The 20,758-nt window shown below is 40.6% G+C and overlaps 1 protein-coding gene across 4 annotated transcripts in view; it reads right to left on the reverse strand.

The window, feature by feature from the left end:
- Positions 1-20,758, reverse strand: part of LOC137290956 (uncharacterized) — a 109,384-nt gene that overhangs the window by 14,453 nt on the left and 74,173 nt on the right. For 3 of the 4 annotated variants that reach the window (XM_067822183.1, XM_067822180.1, XM_067822181.1), the window contains 6 exons: positions 19,955-20,010; positions 15,566-15,580; positions 13,553-13,679; positions 12,993-13,096; positions 11,797-11,899; positions 5,708-5,858 (listed from right to left, as the gene is read on the reverse strand). In XM_067822183.1, coding sequence (XP_067678284.1) covers positions 5,708-5,858; positions 11,797-11,899; positions 12,993-13,096; positions 13,553-13,679; positions 15,566-15,580; positions 19,955-20,010 — 556 coding nt within the window. The remainder of the gene's footprint in view (positions 1-5,707; positions 5,859-11,796; positions 11,900-12,992; positions 13,097-13,552; positions 13,680-15,565; positions 15,581-19,954; positions 20,011-20,758) is intronic. The other variant, XM_067822182.1, reaches the window with a different exon arrangement.

Consider the following 20,758-nt stretch of genomic DNA (forward strand, 5'->3'; position numbering starts at 1 on the left):
CGCTTGTAATAAACGCTTGTAATGCATTACACACATTTTCGTTGTTTGTCTGTCTCTCGTTCTTGAACATATTCCTGTTTATGATTGTCTTGTCGGTGCCTAGGAAATATTCCTGATTACGATGCTCACGTTCAGTGATTACAATGGAAAGTGCAAAACTTCGGACAGTTGATTCCAACTGAAATGTCCAAGTTGGAATTAAGTTCAAGTTTCCAGTGGAATATTCACCATTGTTTTTGTCATGGCTGAATATTATTTACACATGGAACCGTAACTGGGAAGATGTACAAAATGGAGATTGTCGTTTTTGTGCTTGAAGATAATTTATATTTTCTTAATCCCTCTGAATCCGCCAATGAATATTACACATATATAAGCCAAAAATTAGACAGCGTAATTAAGAAACATGTTTCATAACAGTAAGCGAGCTGTCCACACGAATCCCTTTCTCTGTCATTATTCCTGCCTGCTAATTAATTTCGGAGAAGATATAATTTCTTATGCACAAATTGTCAACAAGTAGGATGAAACTACACGTGACAGCCTGTGCCGTGATAACACTTGAGACAAATGATATCCCGAAGAGCGGATGGCAAGCCAACTGTCACACTCTGTGCTTCGAATCTTGAAACGTTAAGACACTCAAGATTATGAAAGATAAAGATGGCGACGACGAGAGCGATGATGATGATGATGATGATGATGATGATACTAATACCATCAGGAAAAGACGCTCATGAAGACAACGACTATAAAGAACTGATAATGATGATGATGACGACGACGACAGTGATGGTGCTAGTACTATCTAGAAGTGATGATAATGGTGACGACGACTCTGATGATACTAATACTATTAAGAACATGATGATGACAAGACTGACACGCACCACAACATGCGGCATCATTTAGTTATAACATCTGATGTATGCATACTATGTTTATTATACACTAGTATATTACGTTTATGAAGGGGTTGACGGTAAACGACAACATCCCCAGACAAACGTACAAACACCTTCACCAAACATTCCAAACCTGTCATCACTCAACATTCGCTGATGATTCACACACAAAGATAATTATCACACAAAACCATAGTTTAACTCCAGAATGTCGGTGAAAGGTAGGTCATTACATGTATACTTTTTTTCTCTAATCAGTTGCACTGTTATTGTCACATTTCGTAGTTCCGGTGACGCTAGCCAAAGGCCCGGTTTCGATTCCCTTAACTAGCCAGCGCCAGCAGATGCACGTTTTGATGGACAGGAACAATTTCTAATAAATTGAAAAGGAGCCCCAGTGAAAAAGGAGATTCAATACTTGGTGAAATCTAGACTTGCTTCATTCAGTGCTTAAGCATTGCAGAAAGGTCTGGGCTCTGTTGCGGAGGGTAAAATATAGACACTGAATATATAATTTTGATTGTAACAAATACACCCATTTAAATTAAATTCAGAATCTAGACTTGCTTCATTTAGAGCTTTAGCAATGCAGAGAGGGCTAGGCTGTAGGAAAAATAATGTGGTTCAGGGACCGTGAGACTGACTAGGTAAAACATTACAGTTCAGGGACTGTGAGACAGGCTAGTTTAAAATAAACCCGGTGATTTCTCCAGCGACGAGTGACGCAACACTGCACAGGTTATGTCGGCGTCTCTTCCCCCATCTCCCCCATAGCTTTCACGTTGCGTCTAAGATTATTGCTGTTTTTGTGCTACATTAATGGTGGATTTATAGTGCTTGCCCAATGAATCCCTTACATAGCGATCACACAGGGCAACCGTTTCTCTTCTGTTTGGAACGGGTCGACGAGATCAGACACAACATTCAGACTCGGAGCAGGTCACTCGTGTTTTATCCCTTAATGCTGTGAGGAAGGCAGGATAACAACACGTATGGCAGTCTAGTGTGAGGCACCCAGGGAGCCGAGATGTAGGATCGTGTGATGTAAGATACACAGAACGTGAGATGTAAGATATATAGAACGTGGGATATAGGATATATAGGTCGTGGGATATAGGATACACAGGACGTGAGATGTAAGATACGTCCTTAGGATATATAGTACGTGAGATATAAGATACACAGAACGTGAGATATAAGATATATAGAACGTGGGATATAGGATACATAGGACGTGAGATGTAAGATACGTCCTTAGGATATATAGTACGTGAGATATAAGATACACAGAACGTGAGATATAAGATATATAGAACGTGGGATATAGGATACACAGGACGTGAGATGTAAGATACGTCCTTAGGATATATAGTACGTGAGATATAAGATACACAGAACGTGAGATATAAGATATATAGAACGTGGGATATAGGATACATAGGACGTGGGATGTGGGATATATAGGACGTGGGATACAGGATATATATGACATAGGATATAGTACATATAGGTCGTGAGATATAGGACACACAGGACGTCAGATGCAGGATATATAGGACGTGGGATGTAGGATATATAGGACGTGGGATGTGGGATATATAGGACGTGGGATACAGGATATATATGACATAGGATATAGTACATATAGGTCGTGAGATATAGGACACACAGGACGTCAGATGCAGGATATATAGGACGTGGGATGTAGGATATATAGGACGTGGGATGTGGGATATATAGGACGTGGGATACAGGATATATATGACATAGGATATAGTACATATAGGTCGTGAGATATAGGACACACAGGACGTCAGATGCAGGATATATAGGACGTGGGATACAGGACATATAGGTCGTGAGATATAGGACACACAGGACGTCAGATGCAGGATATATAGGACGTGGGATGTAGGATATATAGGACGTGGGATGTGGGATATATAGGACGTGGGATACAGGATATATATGACATAGGATATAGTACATATAGGTCGTGAGATATAGGACACACAGGACGTCAGATGCAGGATATATAGGACGTGGGATGTAGGATATATAGGACGTGGGATGTGGGATATATAGGACGTGGGATACAGGATATATATGACATAGGATATAGTACATATAGGTCGTGAGATATAGGACACACAGGACGTCAGATGCAGGATATATAGGACGTGGGATACAGGATATATATGACATAGGATATAGTACATATAGGTCGTGAGATATAGGACACACAGGACGTCAGATGCAGGATATATAGGACGTGGGATGTAGGATATATAGGACGTGGGATGTGGGATATATAGGACGTGGGATACAGGATATATATGACATAGGATATAGTACATATAGGTCGTGAGATATAGGACACACAGGACGTCAGATGCAGGATATATAGGACGTGGGATACAGGATATATATGACATAGGATATAGTACATATAGGTCGTGAGATATAGGACACACAGGACGTCAGATGCAGGATATATAGGACGTGGGATGTAGGATATATAGGACGTGGGATGTGGGATATATAGGACGTGGGATACAGGATATATATGACATAGGATATAGTACATATAGGTCGTGAGATATAGGACACACAGGACGTCAGATGCAGGATATATAGGACGTGGGATACAGGATATATATGACATAGGATATAGTACATATAGGTCGTGAGATATAGGACACACAGGACGTCAGATGCAGGATATATAGGACGTGGGATGTAGGATATATAGGACGTGGGATGTGGGATATATAGGACGTGGGATACAGGATATATATGACATAGGATATAGTACATATAGGTCGTGAGATATAGGACACACAGGACGTCAGATGCAGGATATATAGGACGTGGGATACAGGACATATAGGTCGTGAGATATAGGACACACAGGACGTCAGATGCAGGATATATAGGACGTGGGATGTAGGATATATAGGACGTGGGATGTGGGATATATAGGACGTGGGATACAGGATATATATGACATAGGATATAGTACATATAGGTCGTGAGATATAGGACACACAGGACGTCAGATGCAGGATATATAGGACGTGGGATGTAGGATATATAGGACGTGGGATGTGGGATATATAGGACGTGGGATACAGGATATATATGACATAGGATATAGTACATATAGGTCGTGAGATATAGGACACACAGGACGTCAGATGCAGGATATATAGGACGTGGGATGTAGGATATATAGGACGTGGGATGTGGGATATATAGGACGTGGGATACAGGATATATATGACATAGGATATAGTACATATAGGTCGTGAGATATAGGACACACAGGACGTCAGATGCAGGATATATAGGACGTGGGATGTAGGATATATAGGACGTGGGATATAGGACACACAGGACGTCAGATGCAGGATATATAGGACGTGGGATGTAGGATATATAGGACGTGGGATATAGGACATATAGGTCGTGAGATATAGGACACACAGGACGTCAGATGCAGGATATATAGGACGTGGGATGTAGGATATATAGGACGTGGGATATAGAATACATAGGGCGCGAGATGTAGGATACATAGGGCGGGGGATGTAGGATAAGGGATGTAGGGCGTAGGAAGTGATATACAATGTATGGAAACATCTCCATGTCTGATGAGCATCAGAGATAGTTCGACGCACACATCTAGTGAATATTTTGAGTGCTTATGAAGACATCGTAAATCACTGCGACTTCTTTTTTGACGCATTTGATCATCTCAGACACGTATTTGACCTTAATTTGTAGACAATTCCTGTAATTCGTTCGCACTTTTTGGTGTTTTCAGTTGGATCAGGGTTACATTTACCGACCAACTAGACTACGCGGAGTCTATGAACGTTCATAAGTTTGATGTACACGAACAAATAAATCCCCATTAATTTGAAAAGGAGACCCGGCGAGATTGGAGATTCAGATCATTCATAACCTGAGGCAATATAGACTTGCTTCATTTTAAGCCTTAACTCTCCAGGGCGGGCTGAGTGGATGTGAAAATAACAACCAAAATTAAGGAGCTGTGAGACAAACTACATATACTGTGCTGGGGCTCTTTACACAAAACAGCCTGTACTAAGGTTCGTGATTCCCATTCTTTAACACTGCACTAAGGTTACCGCGACTTATGATCACCTTAGTGATTTGTGAAAACAGGCCCTAGGTGTTGTACAAAACAACCTACGTTAAGGTATGGGAGTTACAGTCACATTAGCGTTATAAAAGCTTTGTACTAAGATCACTGGTCAACAGAGAAGATTCGGTGGCTCGGGGGTCAAAATGGGTGACTTGGTCCTCATTCGACTAAAATGATATGAATCGTTTCTCTTTATCTATGATATACAAACAGAACCAGTGATCAGCAGCTCATAGGAAAATAAATAAAATATAATAAAAAGGAGCCCTGAGACTTGCTTCCCGGTGGAAATCTAGACTTGTCACATTTTCTAGACTTGCGTGGACTTTCTTAGATAGATTTGCCTCAAAGTCTGCATGACAGAGTTTCTTAGATAGATTTGCTTCAAAGTCTGTATGACAGACTTTCTTAGATAGATTTGCCTCAAAGTCTGTATGACAGATTTTCTTAGATAGATTTGCCTCAAAGTCTGTATGACAGACTTTCTTAGATAGATTTGCTTCAAAGTCTGTATGACAGATTTTCTTAGATAGATTTGCTTCAAAGTCTGTATGACAGACTTTCTTAGATAGATTTGCCTCAAAGTCTGCATGACAGACTACGATAGTTTCAGCACAGATGTATTACATACCCCATCCAATAAGGAAGTACTTGAGAAATCCCCCAGACACACTACGGCGGGCGTGCACTGTGACGAACATGTGGACTGCCTCGACGAATAGGAAGGTAAAGGCAGCAAGGTAGAAGAACTGCAGAAGGATCTTGCCGGCGGCACACAGCGCCTGAAACAGAGATGGTGATATCATCGCGCAAACCTCGCACTTCATTGTTGGGGCTTCTGGTTATCTCCTACTAAAGGATAACCCATGCATTCTTTTGTGCTTGTTTTGTAATCTTGTCGAAGGATCAATCGACTTCTGAAGAGTCGTTTTTTTTCCATTCTCCGTTCCTGCGCACAATTTATCTACTAAATGCGATATTGGATACACCAGTAGCTCTCGTCATGTTGTCAACTTCACAAAGAGATAGCAGAGAAGTTTCCCGACTGTTTACCGAGTCAGTGTTTCTTTTGCGTGCGATAAAAATTTATTGCTAAAACAAATCATATATGGAATGCGCTAAAAAGTTTATGATCCCCATCGCGCTTGGATGTATAGAATTACAATGTGTAAGGCCGAATTCTCATGTTTTACACCTCCTCTAAATTTACTGAAACAGTTTGTGTGTTTTAGACAGTATAACTCACGTGGTGAATGGGTTTAGTTGTACGTAATATTCCAGTATTACCTGAAATGGGCATCATACATTGTATCCATGACGGGCATCGAACCCTGGTCTTCGGTGTGACGAGAGAACGCTTTAACCTATGGGCTACCTAACCGCATTCAATATCATGGAAGGGATGACATAGTAACGCTATTATCTCTCGTTATATAGTGTCATCCCTTCGAGATGACATCCCACAGTTGTGAGTGCCCTTCAGAGTGTACTGACTCTCTGTGAAGTCACTGTTTCAATACTGTCTAACGTTTTCATCCCCATAGCGAGCACCAGGCTGGGGAACAAGAAGTAGCTTCCACTCTCCTGGTAGACACGCCCTATTCCTTGCACCTCTGAGTGTTCATATGCTCCAGATATCATACACACGTCATGCAGATATCACCCGCAAGCAGTATAATGTTGTTTTCTTTTTACGACACTTGACGAGTAGTATAACTCACGAAAACCTGCTGTGCGATTTGTGACCATTCAAAGGTACTTTGTTTTCACAAGCAGCATTTTTGAAGCTATATTTATCGATAGTACAGCTCGATCTTAATTGAAGACGAATGCTCCCAAATGAGCAGGATTCGCATAGATGGTCGTGAACACATAGTGTCAACACTATTTCATAGTCATTTATAGTGAGTGAGTGTTTTTGGTTTTACGCCGGTTGTAACTAAAAACCGGCACATCATGGCGGCGAACACCAGAAATGGGCTTCACACATTGTTTCCATGTGAGGAATAGAACCCGGGTTTTCGACGTGACGAGCGCACGCTTTAACCACTAGGCTACCCCACCGCCCCAGTCAGTCATAAACACCTGGTCATTATATATCAGAATCGATTTCTCATATATGTGGAAAGGCTTTTGTCCTTTATATTTAATATGTTTCAGTTACAGCTGAAACTGTGCACATTCAATCGATAAACCCTTCGTTTCATGCAAATCAATGCGTAATCAAGTGAAGAACTGCTTTGCAATCTTCAGGACTGGTCTTTCTGAAGTAATTGCCAAAGATTTTCAGTCAGTATTCTTTGTGACAGAAACTATGCTTTAAACAACGATGGAAGCCAAGGGCAACCTAGGTTACCAATAATTATATTAGAGTGTTGAAACTCGCTTGCCGGTGGGACAGTCTTGGAATAGCCAATATGTGAGCCTGTAGCTGTAGAACCCTAAATAGCATAGTGCACTGTTTCAAGTTGACACTATGTCAACTGACGACTTCATTGTGGGTGTGAAAAATTAATGACGGATGGTGTTCTCGTTTTCAGAAGTTAAAACAACAACAGACCATTATATGTGTTTCGTTATAATTACATTTCAAATCATTTCTCGTTTTCAAATGTACCATTTTTATATAAATCTAACGTCAGGGAAATGTCACTCAAATATAATCGTTTCTAACACACGAAGATATGTTAATGTGTATTGCTTGGCATAGGAAAGTATACACGTAAATGGATTTGAAAATTGAATTTGAAAAAATCCAAAGTTATCAGAGTTACCAGGCTGAACAGAGATTCGCCGAAACACCGCAAACGTAAGAACCAAGACACAGCCATGTTGACTTTATCATTTATATCAGCGACAACAAACGTCATGATTAGAATCAGAACCTGTCTTCAGCAACTCATGTTCCGAGGCGTATCCCTCCATGTTACACACGTCATGTGTTACACACCCCAATACACATGAGGTCACAGACCACTGCACACACCTATTTCCTGTTAGTGAAGGAAGGGATAGTCCATACTCATTATAGACAGAAAGAGGAAGCAGCACTATTGATTAGCACTACATTTCATTCTACTGCACTGATGTCACCCTTGTAGAGTATGGCTAGCTAATCGCAAGTTTCGTGTGGCTTGAGTGAAATGAAAGAAACTTCCCTTGATCTTGGCATTAGGAAGCTCAGCTTCCACAGCCTGGATAGCTGCAAGTACAAGGTCGGATGGAGCAATGTCTTTCTGCAACTTCTCGTGGGCATCTGTTTGTCTGTAGTAGACTCATAATCTTCTGTAAGTTGCCATCTGTCTGTCTGTAAGTTGTCATCTGTCTGTCTGTAGTAGACTGATAATCTTCTGTAAATTGTCATCTGTCTGTCTACACGCCTGATCCCAGGGCAAGGTGTGGAAGTACCACCCACATAAATGGTGTCTTAACAATGCATCCCCAGTGCTGACATGTCTGTCGTGTTGTGGACTTCTTGTAGAGGAATCCTTCAAAAACAACTTGTGATCTGCCTCGCTGTGATGTGACATACTCTACCATTTGTATACCAACAATGGCTAATGTGCAAGGGTAATCCCCAGCCATTTGTGGTAAATGTTTTCTCAGTATGACTGAGTTAACCCAACTGCCTTGAGAAGAAGAAATCATCTCAAGATAGAAAGGTAAACATTAAATGCTTACTGTGAAAACATTTAATCAAACAAACATTTCTTGAGTAAAAAAAGGATCAAAACTGCATGCTCATAATCCCTTTGATTCACGTTATCTGCTTTACTATAGATCCTTCTACTGAGCAGTTTGGGCTAGTCCACAACTGTTGTAGGTATAACAGTAACTAACCCCTCATCCCGAATGTGTAACAACTGGCAATATCAGAGTGTGTAAGAACTGGCATGTGTAACAAATGGGAGACAACCCTCCGAGGCGACTAGAGGTTTTACTAGTCAAAATCAGATTACGTAACCATCATCAGCCCAGCCTGGTTTGCGCAGCAGGTGCTAGATGGAACTAGGCTAAGATGTTTGCAAGAGGCGCAGTCTTAGTAAACTCAGTCTCAGTGTGTTTCGCTACACGCCACCACTGAGTCTAACAAAACCTGGTAAAAGGTCGCGTCAGGTAACCTTTGAGCGACCAATGACCGTCCAGTCAAACGCGAGATGGTTAAATAGATTTAACCAGTCAGACAATGGCTACTATTTAGGGATCGAAGGGACTTTCAAAATATTCAGGTCACTGACACATATCTCGCCACAAACAAAAATCCGCATATAACATTTATTTGACCTGCAGTATATATGCTTTGGGGCTTCTGTTGACATGGTTACCATTAGCTAATATTTCCTCAAGATAACATCCTTGAATACTGACCAAAACACTATTTTCAGCGATTGTTTACTCACCGTTGCCATGGTTGTACGTACGCCCTGTGCATCACCCGGAAGCGAGCGTACGACAAATAGCATTCGAAAGCGTTCGGATACGAACGTTTTCGAGATAAAAAGTTAAAAAGGTATGTGCGAATGTGCAATCTCAAAGGTAACCTGACGAGAGTAGTGGAGTGTAACGAAAAGTATTTAGGATAAGTTTACTTAGACTGTTAAAAGGTGACAACTGGTGCGGAACTGGGGTAGGTGTGTTCAACCTATCCAAAATATTTGTCTTTTTGTGACTTTATGGCCATACTGTACACATACATATATCTTCCATACACACATTTAATGACTGTTAATGACCTTTTAAAACATAATATGTTACCATTGAAGACTATGTAAAAACACTTCATACTGTTCAACCAAAAGGAACCGGAGGTCAGGTTTGGTGATTATAATGATAATCACCGGATTGTCTTGTCTAGATCTTGTTATTTACAGGCTGACATCATATGCTTGTTGGTTGGGTGGTTTGTTGTTAAACGCTGCGCTTGGCAATATGCTTGTCGTAAGAGGAGACTAACGGACTCGGGTGGTCCGGAACGCTGACCTGGTTGATACATGTAATCTTATCCCATTTGCAAAGATCGATGCTCATGATGTTGATCCCTTGATTTCTGGTCCAGACTCGATTATTTACAGAATGCACTCAAGTAGCTGGGATAGTGTTGAGTGCATCGTTAAGCAACAACCAACCCTATTAAGATTACCCCGCTGTGAAGTCAAATGGGACGTCTCCAACGTTGTCATCGCATCTAATGAGGGCTCTACACATATGATAATGTGACTTTATTGGGAACAATTATTTCTTGTAAATGGTTTCCTACGCGACGCTCTAGATGTAGTTTTGATAATTATATGACGCCTGATGCATAGTGAGGTACATTTATCTTCAGCTGCCACGGTGTATCATCCAAACATCCAGAGTAAAGAAAAAAAAAATTCTTCCCCTGTGTCGTAAAACAGCGGGAACCAACAGGGTACAACTGTTTACTTCCTGTAAATAAATATCGCCATTGGAGCCTGACAGGTTGACACGACATGTGGATCAGCACAGGCAATATAAATTGTCCTTCTATAAAAGTCTGTTGTACGTCCTGCTGTCTTCATGGAAACACTAATGGCTGACTCCTGCCGGGTTGTCGTAACATAGAAACGCAATTACACCACTATTCCTTCCAAAACTCATTCGCTTGAAATACACATCACCAGAAAGTGTTTAATATTTTTCACGATGTAGGGCTCTGAAACCCAATTTTTATGTTATTAACCGCGCAGATAGTTGTTTACTAACTCTCTAAATATCGTTCTGCTCGCTGGGTCTAGTCGGGAGGCTTACATAAATGATGACTCCTGACTCCACAAACGCCCATCACGTCATGGTGACAATCCTTTACTGTCTAATTCTGTCTAATTCAGCGGCAAACTAAACAACACGATTTTACAATTCCCGCTTTCGTTCTCGTCAGTGATGCGTCAAAATTGAAATATACTCATGTCTACCTTGTCAAACTTTCAGAATGCTTTTCTAATTCAGTTTTGTAACAGGCTCATAATCATTTGAGCAGTGGTATGAAGCACGTAGAAATCGCCGTAGAAGGTACATGCACGACTGCACTTCCAAATTGCTCTAATGTAAATACCAAAGGTAAAGGGTTCTGGAATTTCATTCAACGTGCAGTTAATTTCCCTCTTAAAATGCAGTCTTGTAAAGAGTATTTATCTCTGCAGTTTCATGCATCGTAGATCTGTATCTAAACACAGGACGGATTTCACCGGTATTTACAGGTAGCTGAATCAGTGTAAGGGAATTCGTCTTTTGACTGACCTTTATCAAATGAGGTCACATACCTGATGTTTAAGATGAGCTTTAAGTTAATATATGTTTCCCAAACGAAGCAGAAATTCCGATCCATACACACAAATCGCAAACGAATAGTGCGAAGTTTCGAATTTGAAAATGCAGTACACCCGTTCGGATCGTCTCAACTGAAAATACACCAGTTCGAAACCTGTATGACAAACCAGTGTTAATCCTATTCCTTCATAAGGGAGATGGGGTAGCCCAGAGGTTAAAGCGTTCGCTCGCCACGTCGAAGACCCCAGTTTGATTCCCCACATGGGTACAATGCGTGAAGCCCAGTTCTGCTGTCCCCCACCGTCATACTGCATGAATACTGCCAAAAGCGGCGTAAAACTATACTCAATCACTCAGTTATCCCCCTCCATCGACACAATGCTTGCTCTCTTACGTGACGAACTACGGTAAAGTAACACAGATCGGGTTTACCTGAATCTGGGTCTTCCCAAGACAAAGGATGCATATGGCGTTGATGACAGTGAGACTGAGCACAAAGTTGATGTGTATACAGTGGGTCTCTCCCACTAAGTGCCTGTAAAAATATTTTTACATTAAAGGCAGTCATTGAGCACTCGTTCCAACCGCTGCTTAATGCATGAACTGACGTTAAGTAACAAATCTAATTCCAATGTGTCCACTTAGGATCACATGCTACTGTCTTTGAGTGTTGAGGAGGTGTGGTAGTCCGATGATTAAACAAAGTGTTTCCTCGCCAGGCCAAAGACCCGAGTTCCCCACATGGGTACAATGTGTGAATCCCATTTCTGGTGTCCCCAGCCAGTGATACTGCTGGTATATTGCTAAATGCGGAGTAATATTCACTCTTCGGGGATCGCTGAGCGGCTTCGTAAAACGTGTCAGTCTTCAAATAGTAATTAAACAAGTATACAGAACGGCGCTCACCAATAACATGAAATCGTAGTTTTGTTATTTATATTGAAATCCAACCCATTCTCTTCCTTTTACATCCTTTGTCTTCTTGTTCGGATATGATGTATTTTTCCACAGTATGAAAATCGTTCTAACATTTTTGGATTATTTATAAAGAGCTCGCACATGTACATTCATTTCCACATATGTTGTCAGTTGGATTTACAAGACTTTGAATGAATTTCAGAAGTGATACGGTGACGGGTGAGGCAAGGTCGTGTTCTTCCTTCAATTTCACCGCTTCAGTTGAATTTTCATTAATATTCTTCATGAATGAGTGAGTGAGTGAGTGAGTGAGTGTGTGACTAACGCCGCCTTTAGCAATATTCCAGCAATACCACCGCGGGGGACACCAGAAATGGACTTCACACGTTGTACCCGTGTTGGGAATCGAACCCGGATATTCGGTCTGTCAAGCGAACGCTTTAATCACTGAGCTACCTCGACGTCCCTATATTCTTTTGGAAAACGTGCAGCTCATCTGTATTATCTCTTGACTTTTAAACATACATTTTGCTTATGTGTTCATATAGATTATATTTATTCCCCGAAGAAAAAGTACTTTCTTGGTAACCTCGGCATAAAACACGTAAACGAACACGACAGGGGCATATGGAAATGCTGCCTTAACTACTTAATCAAAAATCAATATTACAAAATGTATTTGTCATATCACATTATTACAAACATCCTACCTCCATGTGAACAGATACACAATGAGGGTTGCGACCAGCCCGCACATCGATGCTATACAGCCACTCAACAATATCCCTTCATAGGTCTCAGGAACAATAGGAATCTAAACGGAAAAGAAAAAATACCTTAAAACAAACATAAAATACGGTTTACAAGTATTAGACAGAGTTCATATGCAGACTGCCGTTTTCAAGTCTTGAAAAGTGCAGTTCTTATACAGATACCTGCTGTCCATAAATCAAGGAAGGTGACAGCGTTTGTACCAAGAGGTTGTACTGCCAGGTGCATATGTAGGAACGAATTCCGAATGCATACGTCAATCGTGTCTCCATAAAATGACAAGCACGGACACATAGTGCATATTTAGAGATTAACCAAGGAGGTACGAGGGATTAGTGGAAATATATCCAAGTTGAAATAATGTTCACAGTGCCGAGTCTTGCATATGTTCTCGAAAATATGGATATATACACACGTGAAAATATGAATATATTAATAAAATACGATGCATCATTTGGATCCTTCATGACAATGGGTGTGGGCATGCTATTTTCTTTACCGTAACATTTATTTGTTTGACCACAAGTGCGAAGTGACCAGGGACATCACACCAACACGTTGTAGACGTGGCATTCCGCTGTACGACGTTGCAATCATGAACTGACCAATGACCGTTCAAAATATCGCTGAAATAAACAAACATTAAGTTGTTACACGGGGACAATGTTACGTGTCAGGAGTTTAGTCAAGATCAATCTCCCTAAAGTATTTTCCAAAAATAGAACCTAGATACAAATTAGAAACGATAACTTCTTTATGTATTAGCAAACTTAATCTTAGAGAATCTTAAAGCCAGTCGTAAACTTGAATGAAAGTGTATGTTTTCTTGTGAGGTTGTACACAGTGGAAGCTGTCTAAACCGGCACTCATCGGGACTGAAGAGATAGCACGGTTTAGACAACGTGCTGGATTGTAGAGCTGGTGATAAATTAACAAGTCGGGGGTAGGACTGAGACTTAATGCTGGTGTTGACAACTTGCCGGATTGGACAGATGCCGATTGTGACAGCGTCCAATGTATGTTCTTAATTACTTACCAACTTCCGATGAAACAGCTGTTCACTATACTCCACAGATATGATAAATCATACGGTCTACTACCCTTGAATTTACACCACAGTCAAATTAATCATATATGCTTTCAGGTGCAATTCTACATCGTTTCTTGTCATTAGGTCAAACGAATACACATATAGTGCTTGATTTATGAACAGTCAAATTAATCATATATGCTTTCAGGTGCAATTCTACAATCGTTTCTTGTCATTAGGTCAAACGAATACACATATAGTGCTTGATTTATGATGTCTAAATACTGAAATAACCCAAACCACTTGAGAACTGGGGTAGTATTCTAAGGCTAAAGATAGTGCTTAACACCGTATCAGCAGCTATTCGTGGCGATCTAAATCTAAAATAATAATATTGCAAAAATGAAACCAAACACCACAGCACACCGACGACCATCCACATGCCCAACAAAGCATGCAGTTCTCCATTTTACAGTTGTTGCTTATGAGTGAGTGTGTGAGTTTAGATTTACGCTTCACTCAGCAGTATTCCAGATATATAGCGGCGGTTGGTAAATAATCGAGTCTGGCCAAGACAATCCAGTGATCAACATCATGAACATCAACCTACGCAATTTGGACGTGTGATTGCGATGAAGTGTGTCAACCAAGTCAGTGAGCCTGAGCAATTTGCAACCGATCCCGATAGTCGCCTTTTACGACAAGCTTTGGTAACTGACGATGAATTCTAACCCGGATCTCCAGGGGTCATGTAATGCATAATATTGCGATCCTCAAACCTTTGTGTACACATGTACACATTTGTTCATATATATATCTACAAGTGAGAAATATAAGACGATGCACTATATCTGGTTCCATACATATGCTAATTTACATATCTATTGCTGAAAGCTCTAGAATATAGATATGGGATTTAGAGTTGCTGTGTGTGGCTATGCTATAGATTAAGCAGTGATAGTTATACTCTAAGCATCTGTACATGGTAATGCATACATGTACACATGTTACATGTGACAGTTCTTTGTTCATGGGTCTAGAAATGCTGGCACATTAACACGTTTTATCCAAACTGCAGTTTCGCGTGAATGTGCTTGAGTGAGAAAGTATATTCAAGTACGTATACATGCTCATGCACTAACACTAAAATATTCTCGAAAAACTCCTATTCTTTGCATGTATGATTTACACCATGTCCATCATGCCATTGTACATCCTGAAGTGTGATGTATTAATTCGTACTTGAGAACAAGGGGCATTAATATGTGATTTAATGTATCTGCTAGCAAGCTTGTCACGTTTCTGCAAGTAATGCTATAACTCACGTGATAGAGTCAAATTAAAGTATTACGTATGTATTTCAATCATGAAATATAAAATGTAAGTAGAGAAAAATGAATATAGGATGAAGGGTAATGATTGGTCTCTGTCTAGCGTCAGCATATATATCTAAATACAAAAAGCTCATCGCCTCATACTTACTGATCCGTAACAAATCTATAACATGAGATAAAAGAAAAGAACTTTTCATGCACATATGTCCGGATGATGGCTAAGGGAGCCTGTGTCAACCATGTTAATGTCAGCGACATACAGGCAAGGTACTTCGGCTAACTGCTGAGATTCTCTCTCTCTCTCTCTCTGTGTGTGTGGTATGTTTTTTGTGTGTGCATGTGTTTCTTTCTCTTTCTCTCTGTGTGGTATGTTTTGTGTGTGCGCATGTGTTTCTCCCTCCCCTTTCTCTCTCTCTCTCTCTCTCTCTCTCTCTCTCTCTCTCTCTCTCTCTCTCTCTCTCTCAGCAGTTCTAACAACGCCAGTTGGCAAACGTCAATGCTAGCCATTGTAGTCACTATGCTCTGATAACCGTATATGAAACGTGTGATATTGCGAATGATGATAAGAAAAATCAATTGATTTGTGGGTTATATACCACCATGGAATAATTTGCTTTGCCAAAACATTAACAACATACAGTTTGATGAATGGACGTCACCTATTATAGTCCTTAATTAACGAAGATAACAAGTTAATACGGAACCGACAATTGTTAATTGTGTTTTGCACGTGTCAGTAATTGGAGCTGATAAGTCATGGAAGGTATGCTTGCACATCTGTTACAAGGGAGGATGTCAGTTTATGTTGTCTACAATTAATGGAAATCGAAATAACATTTCGGTAACTAAACCCGGTTTAAGGATCAATACAAGAAGCCCATATCGACCAGGTTCATGTATTTCACAGTGATATAGGTTAGGCATCCTCCGCTTCAAATGATCCAATGGGTTTTGACAAGACTCATATATTGCAATGACTCACAGCATGGGCAGATGTGGGATAAAGAGCTTATGCTATTAATTCTCCTGCATTACAGCTGGTTTACTAGCATCGATTACACCTTCACAGCAATAACAAAGCCATAACATCATCACAATTTGACAGCAAAACAAGGCATTATGTATCACATAAACGACAATCTGTTCTTATAAACGCTATTCATTTCTCAGCCTCGTGGTTACAGCGTCTGCTAGTCACATGGGTAGAATGCGTGAAGCACATCTCTGCTGTCCCCGCCGTGAATATTGCTAAAAGCGCCATAAAACCATACTCACTCACTCTTTTACCGTTACAATGTGATAAATGATTCTCAATGGCATTCAATAGACCTGTTGCACGAACTTCTTACTTACTTTCAAATCATACGGGATTCCTGATCAAGTTCGAATGAACATGAATATACAAACATTAAATTGGTCTCTTTCATGACTGATACCCATATTTAAACCACGTATGATACTTGCTCGTAGTCAATTCAAGTGTATGCATGATTCCTACTCGTAGTCAGTTCAAGTTTATGCACGATTCTTACATGAGTGTGTGTGTGTGTGTGTGTGTGTGTGTGTGTGTGTGTGTGACGTCATAGTCAAAGACGGATGCACGCGACATCGTCAAGATTGCCTCCTGGGAAAGTCTACGGTTCTATTTCTTTCCGAAAGTATAAACAAGCGTGATTTAATGATGCGTTTCCTTTCGCAGTTCACGTTGGTCCATATTGGAATGTGTATAGCAGCGAATGGGTTCCCGGTATCATGATAATTCTATGCAGTGTGAAACCTAGTACTGAAAGATCTCGGTACATCAGCATCTAATGAAGCTAAAGAGTTGAGCCCTTTTGGTCCAGTGACTGGGTTGATAAATGTTCAAAGGCATGGCAATGATAATATAAGACCATTCATGTTTTAATGTAAGTGTTATTTATGCATACTTTTAATAACGAAATTGCTCAGAACCGATAGTTTACGTGATGATAGCGAGAAGAACGTTTTAAGTTAACTCGTCCGTTCCCTAGTTAGAGGTCCAATCAAAGGTAAAGTACATCGTTCGCTTGTTTTTGTGAGACCCAACATCATTTCAAAGTTCAAACGGGCACGATTAGCACTGATCACTACTGTCACACAATTGAATCGCTCCTTAAGCTGAAAAGCGTCGCGTAGAAGTTAAACGTGCCACAATATAGATCAATCAAACTTAACTCCATTATCAGATAATGGAAACTTGGTTTTCAGCGGGCGAGGTGAGTGCGTGCTAGCATAAGAAGTGTGTATAATAATGGATGGATTATGGATGAAATGTTGCAGTGTCTTAGTGTGAGGAACGTTGTGGGAATGTTGCAGCGTCTTAGTATCAAGAACGCTGTGTGAAGGTTGCAGTGTCTTAATATAGTATTACACAATATAGGGTTCATTCTACGGTGCCTTAGTATGAAGAACGCTGTGCGAGTGTTGCAACGTCTTAGTAGGAAGAACGCTGTATGAAGGTTGCAGCGCTTTACTATGAACAACGCAGTGTGAATGTTGCAGCACTTTAGTATGAACAACGCAGTGTGAATGTTGCAGCACTTTAGTATGAACAACGCAAAGGGAACGTTGCAGCAATACAGTGGTCATATTACAGTGCCTCAGTATGAAGAACGCTGTGTGAATGTTGCAGCGCTTTAGTATGAACAATGCAGTGTGAATGTTGCAGCACTTTAGTATGAACAACGCAAAGTGAATGTTGCAGCACTTTAGTATGAACAACGCTGTGTGAATATTGCACAGCCGTAGTGTGAATAGCCGGGTAATCCTCCATGGGTTTAGTTAGTTGTATGGCAGCAGTCTTTAAATAACCATATCTGGACCAGATGATCCAGTGATCAACAGCATGAACATCGATCTACGAAATTGGGATGCGAGGCTGACCATCCGATCCCGTCAGATCCCGTCGGCAAGCATGGGATACAGAAGTTCAATTCTAACCCGGATCCTGCCGTGGTAGGCACATCAAGGTAACACAACCATACAAGTCATGCTGTTTTCATACTACAAGACAACCAGGTAACATAGTCATGTCGGTGACGCTGTTTCCATGCTACAAGACAACCAGGTAACACAGCCATGTGAGTGACGCTGTTTCCATACTACAAGACAACCAGGTAACACAGCCATGCCAGTGATAATATTTCCATACTACAAGGCAAATAGGTAACATAGCCATGTCAGTGATAATATTTCCATACCACAAGACAACCAGGTAACAGAGCCATGCCAGTGACGCTGTTTCCATACTACAAGACAAATAGGTAACATAGCCATGCCAGTGACGCTGTTTCCATACTACAAGACAAATAGGTAACATAACCATGCACTTAACGTTGTTTACATTCCATAACGCTTTGGTACCAGCAGCTGTATATGTACTTACCGTATGATGTAAGGGTGTCTGTCAATAGTAACCTAATGTATGTAACCACCCAACCTCACTGTCAGTGATAGTTCAACATTGATTTAGGAGAGAATACAATGCAAACAAATACTAGCGATGTTCATTCACAAACATTACCTGGTTATATCTGTCCTTTGTGATCAAGATTAGAATTGAAAGTAAATGTTACAATACTACAAACCGTATCATTGTTCATTTTGTTTGCAAGCGAAAATATCAGCAGTTACATGTATTGTCGGCTGTTACAACTGTTGATGCTATTAATCGGTATCCACAGCTAAAATGAGTGGGAGACCCTTCTCTATTGTTGCACATCAAATCTGGAACACTATATAGTCAGAACTCAAAGCCACCATCCGTGAATCCCACTCTTAATAAACAAATCAAAACTCTTTTGTTCATAATTGCGTACAATATTTGACATTCCCCCATAATACTCTACTGAATCCTTTATATGCGCCAGCTAGTCACTAGAAAAATGCACTGCCATAATAGTTTTATCATTTGCCATGTTTACATTTTCATTTATTTAACAATTTTTTACGTTATTTCTAAAAACGTACAATACGTCTGACACATAAAATCGAACCAAAAATAGAATTGACATGAAATTTCAAAGACAAGTCTTTTGTGAATAAACTGTTTTCTGTAATGTACGTATGATCGAAATACGGAGTGAAAGGAACCAACTGGAAGAGACGCAAAAGCTGCCGTTTTGCCCAAGCACAGTTTATATGCCCATGCCTAGATCTCATCGGGTTAGTATTCTAAATAATTCTCAATTAGCGCTGACTTCAAATAGGGGAGCACTTAGTTCATGATATCAAATAAAATATGTTCCTCTGAACCACAGGCATTCAAAATACGCCATGTGTGCCTAGTTGTCAGACGAAACCTGATGTATGTGGCTCCTCCGGACAAAGCCACTCAACGATGTTTTAGAAATCATGGAAGTTAGCGCTCACGGAATCGATTGTTCTCTCTTTTGAGAGAACTGGCGGTGATGCCATTTGAGAGCCGATTTTGGTTAGTGAACCGTGAATAGTGCCATTACCATGGCGACAAATATCCTACTTTAGTTATTGCAAATTTACAAAATTGTACACGTACCTGCGAGTCGTCCTCCAGGAAATGCACGAAGTTTCGTTTGATCCTTGAAGTATCACCTTAAAATAGATTAATATACAGTGAGTGAGTTCAGTTTTAGGCCGCACTTAGCAATATTCCAGCTACATGGCGGAGGTCTGTAAATAATGTCGTGTGGACCAAACAATCCAGTGGCCAACAGCATGAACATCAATGTACGCAACTGGGGCACAATGACATGTGACAACCAAGTAAGCGAGTCTGACCACCCGATCCCGTTAGTCGCCTCTTACGACAAGCACAGGTTACTGAAGATCAGTTCTAATCCGGATCTTCAAGGGTCAGTTAATGTGAAGCTGTTGTATGTGTATGTACACGCTTAAAGCAACTTGTATAAAGCAAGTGTCTGTGACCTAATGTTACTTAATACATTGACACCTCTCACCTCTTGTTCTGATTAAGAACCAACTTTAAAGTGAGTGAGTGAGTTTAGTTTTACGTCGCACTTAGCAATATTCCAGCTATATGGCGACGGTCTGTAAATAATGGAGTCTGGACCAGACAATCCAGTGATCAACAACATGAGCAACGATCTGCGCAATGGGGAACCGATGACATGTGTCAACCAAGTCAGCGAGCCTGACCACCCGATCTCGTTAGTCGCCTCTTACGACAAGCATAGTCACCTTTTATGGCAAGCATGGGTTGCTGAAGGCCTATTCTACCCCGGGACCTTCACGGGTCCCAACTTTAAAGAGGTCATAAGAGAATGTATATTTTTTATGCTTTGGGGGTTCTTTGGGCAGCATTCTATTGAAAGGTCGGCGT

This window comes from Haliotis asinina, chromosome 7, assembly GCF_037392515.1.
Source record: "Haliotis asinina isolate JCU_RB_2024 chromosome 7, JCU_Hal_asi_v2, whole genome shotgun sequence".
Lineage (NCBI taxonomy): Eukaryota > Metazoa > Mollusca > Gastropoda > Lepetellida > Haliotidae > Haliotis > Haliotis asinina.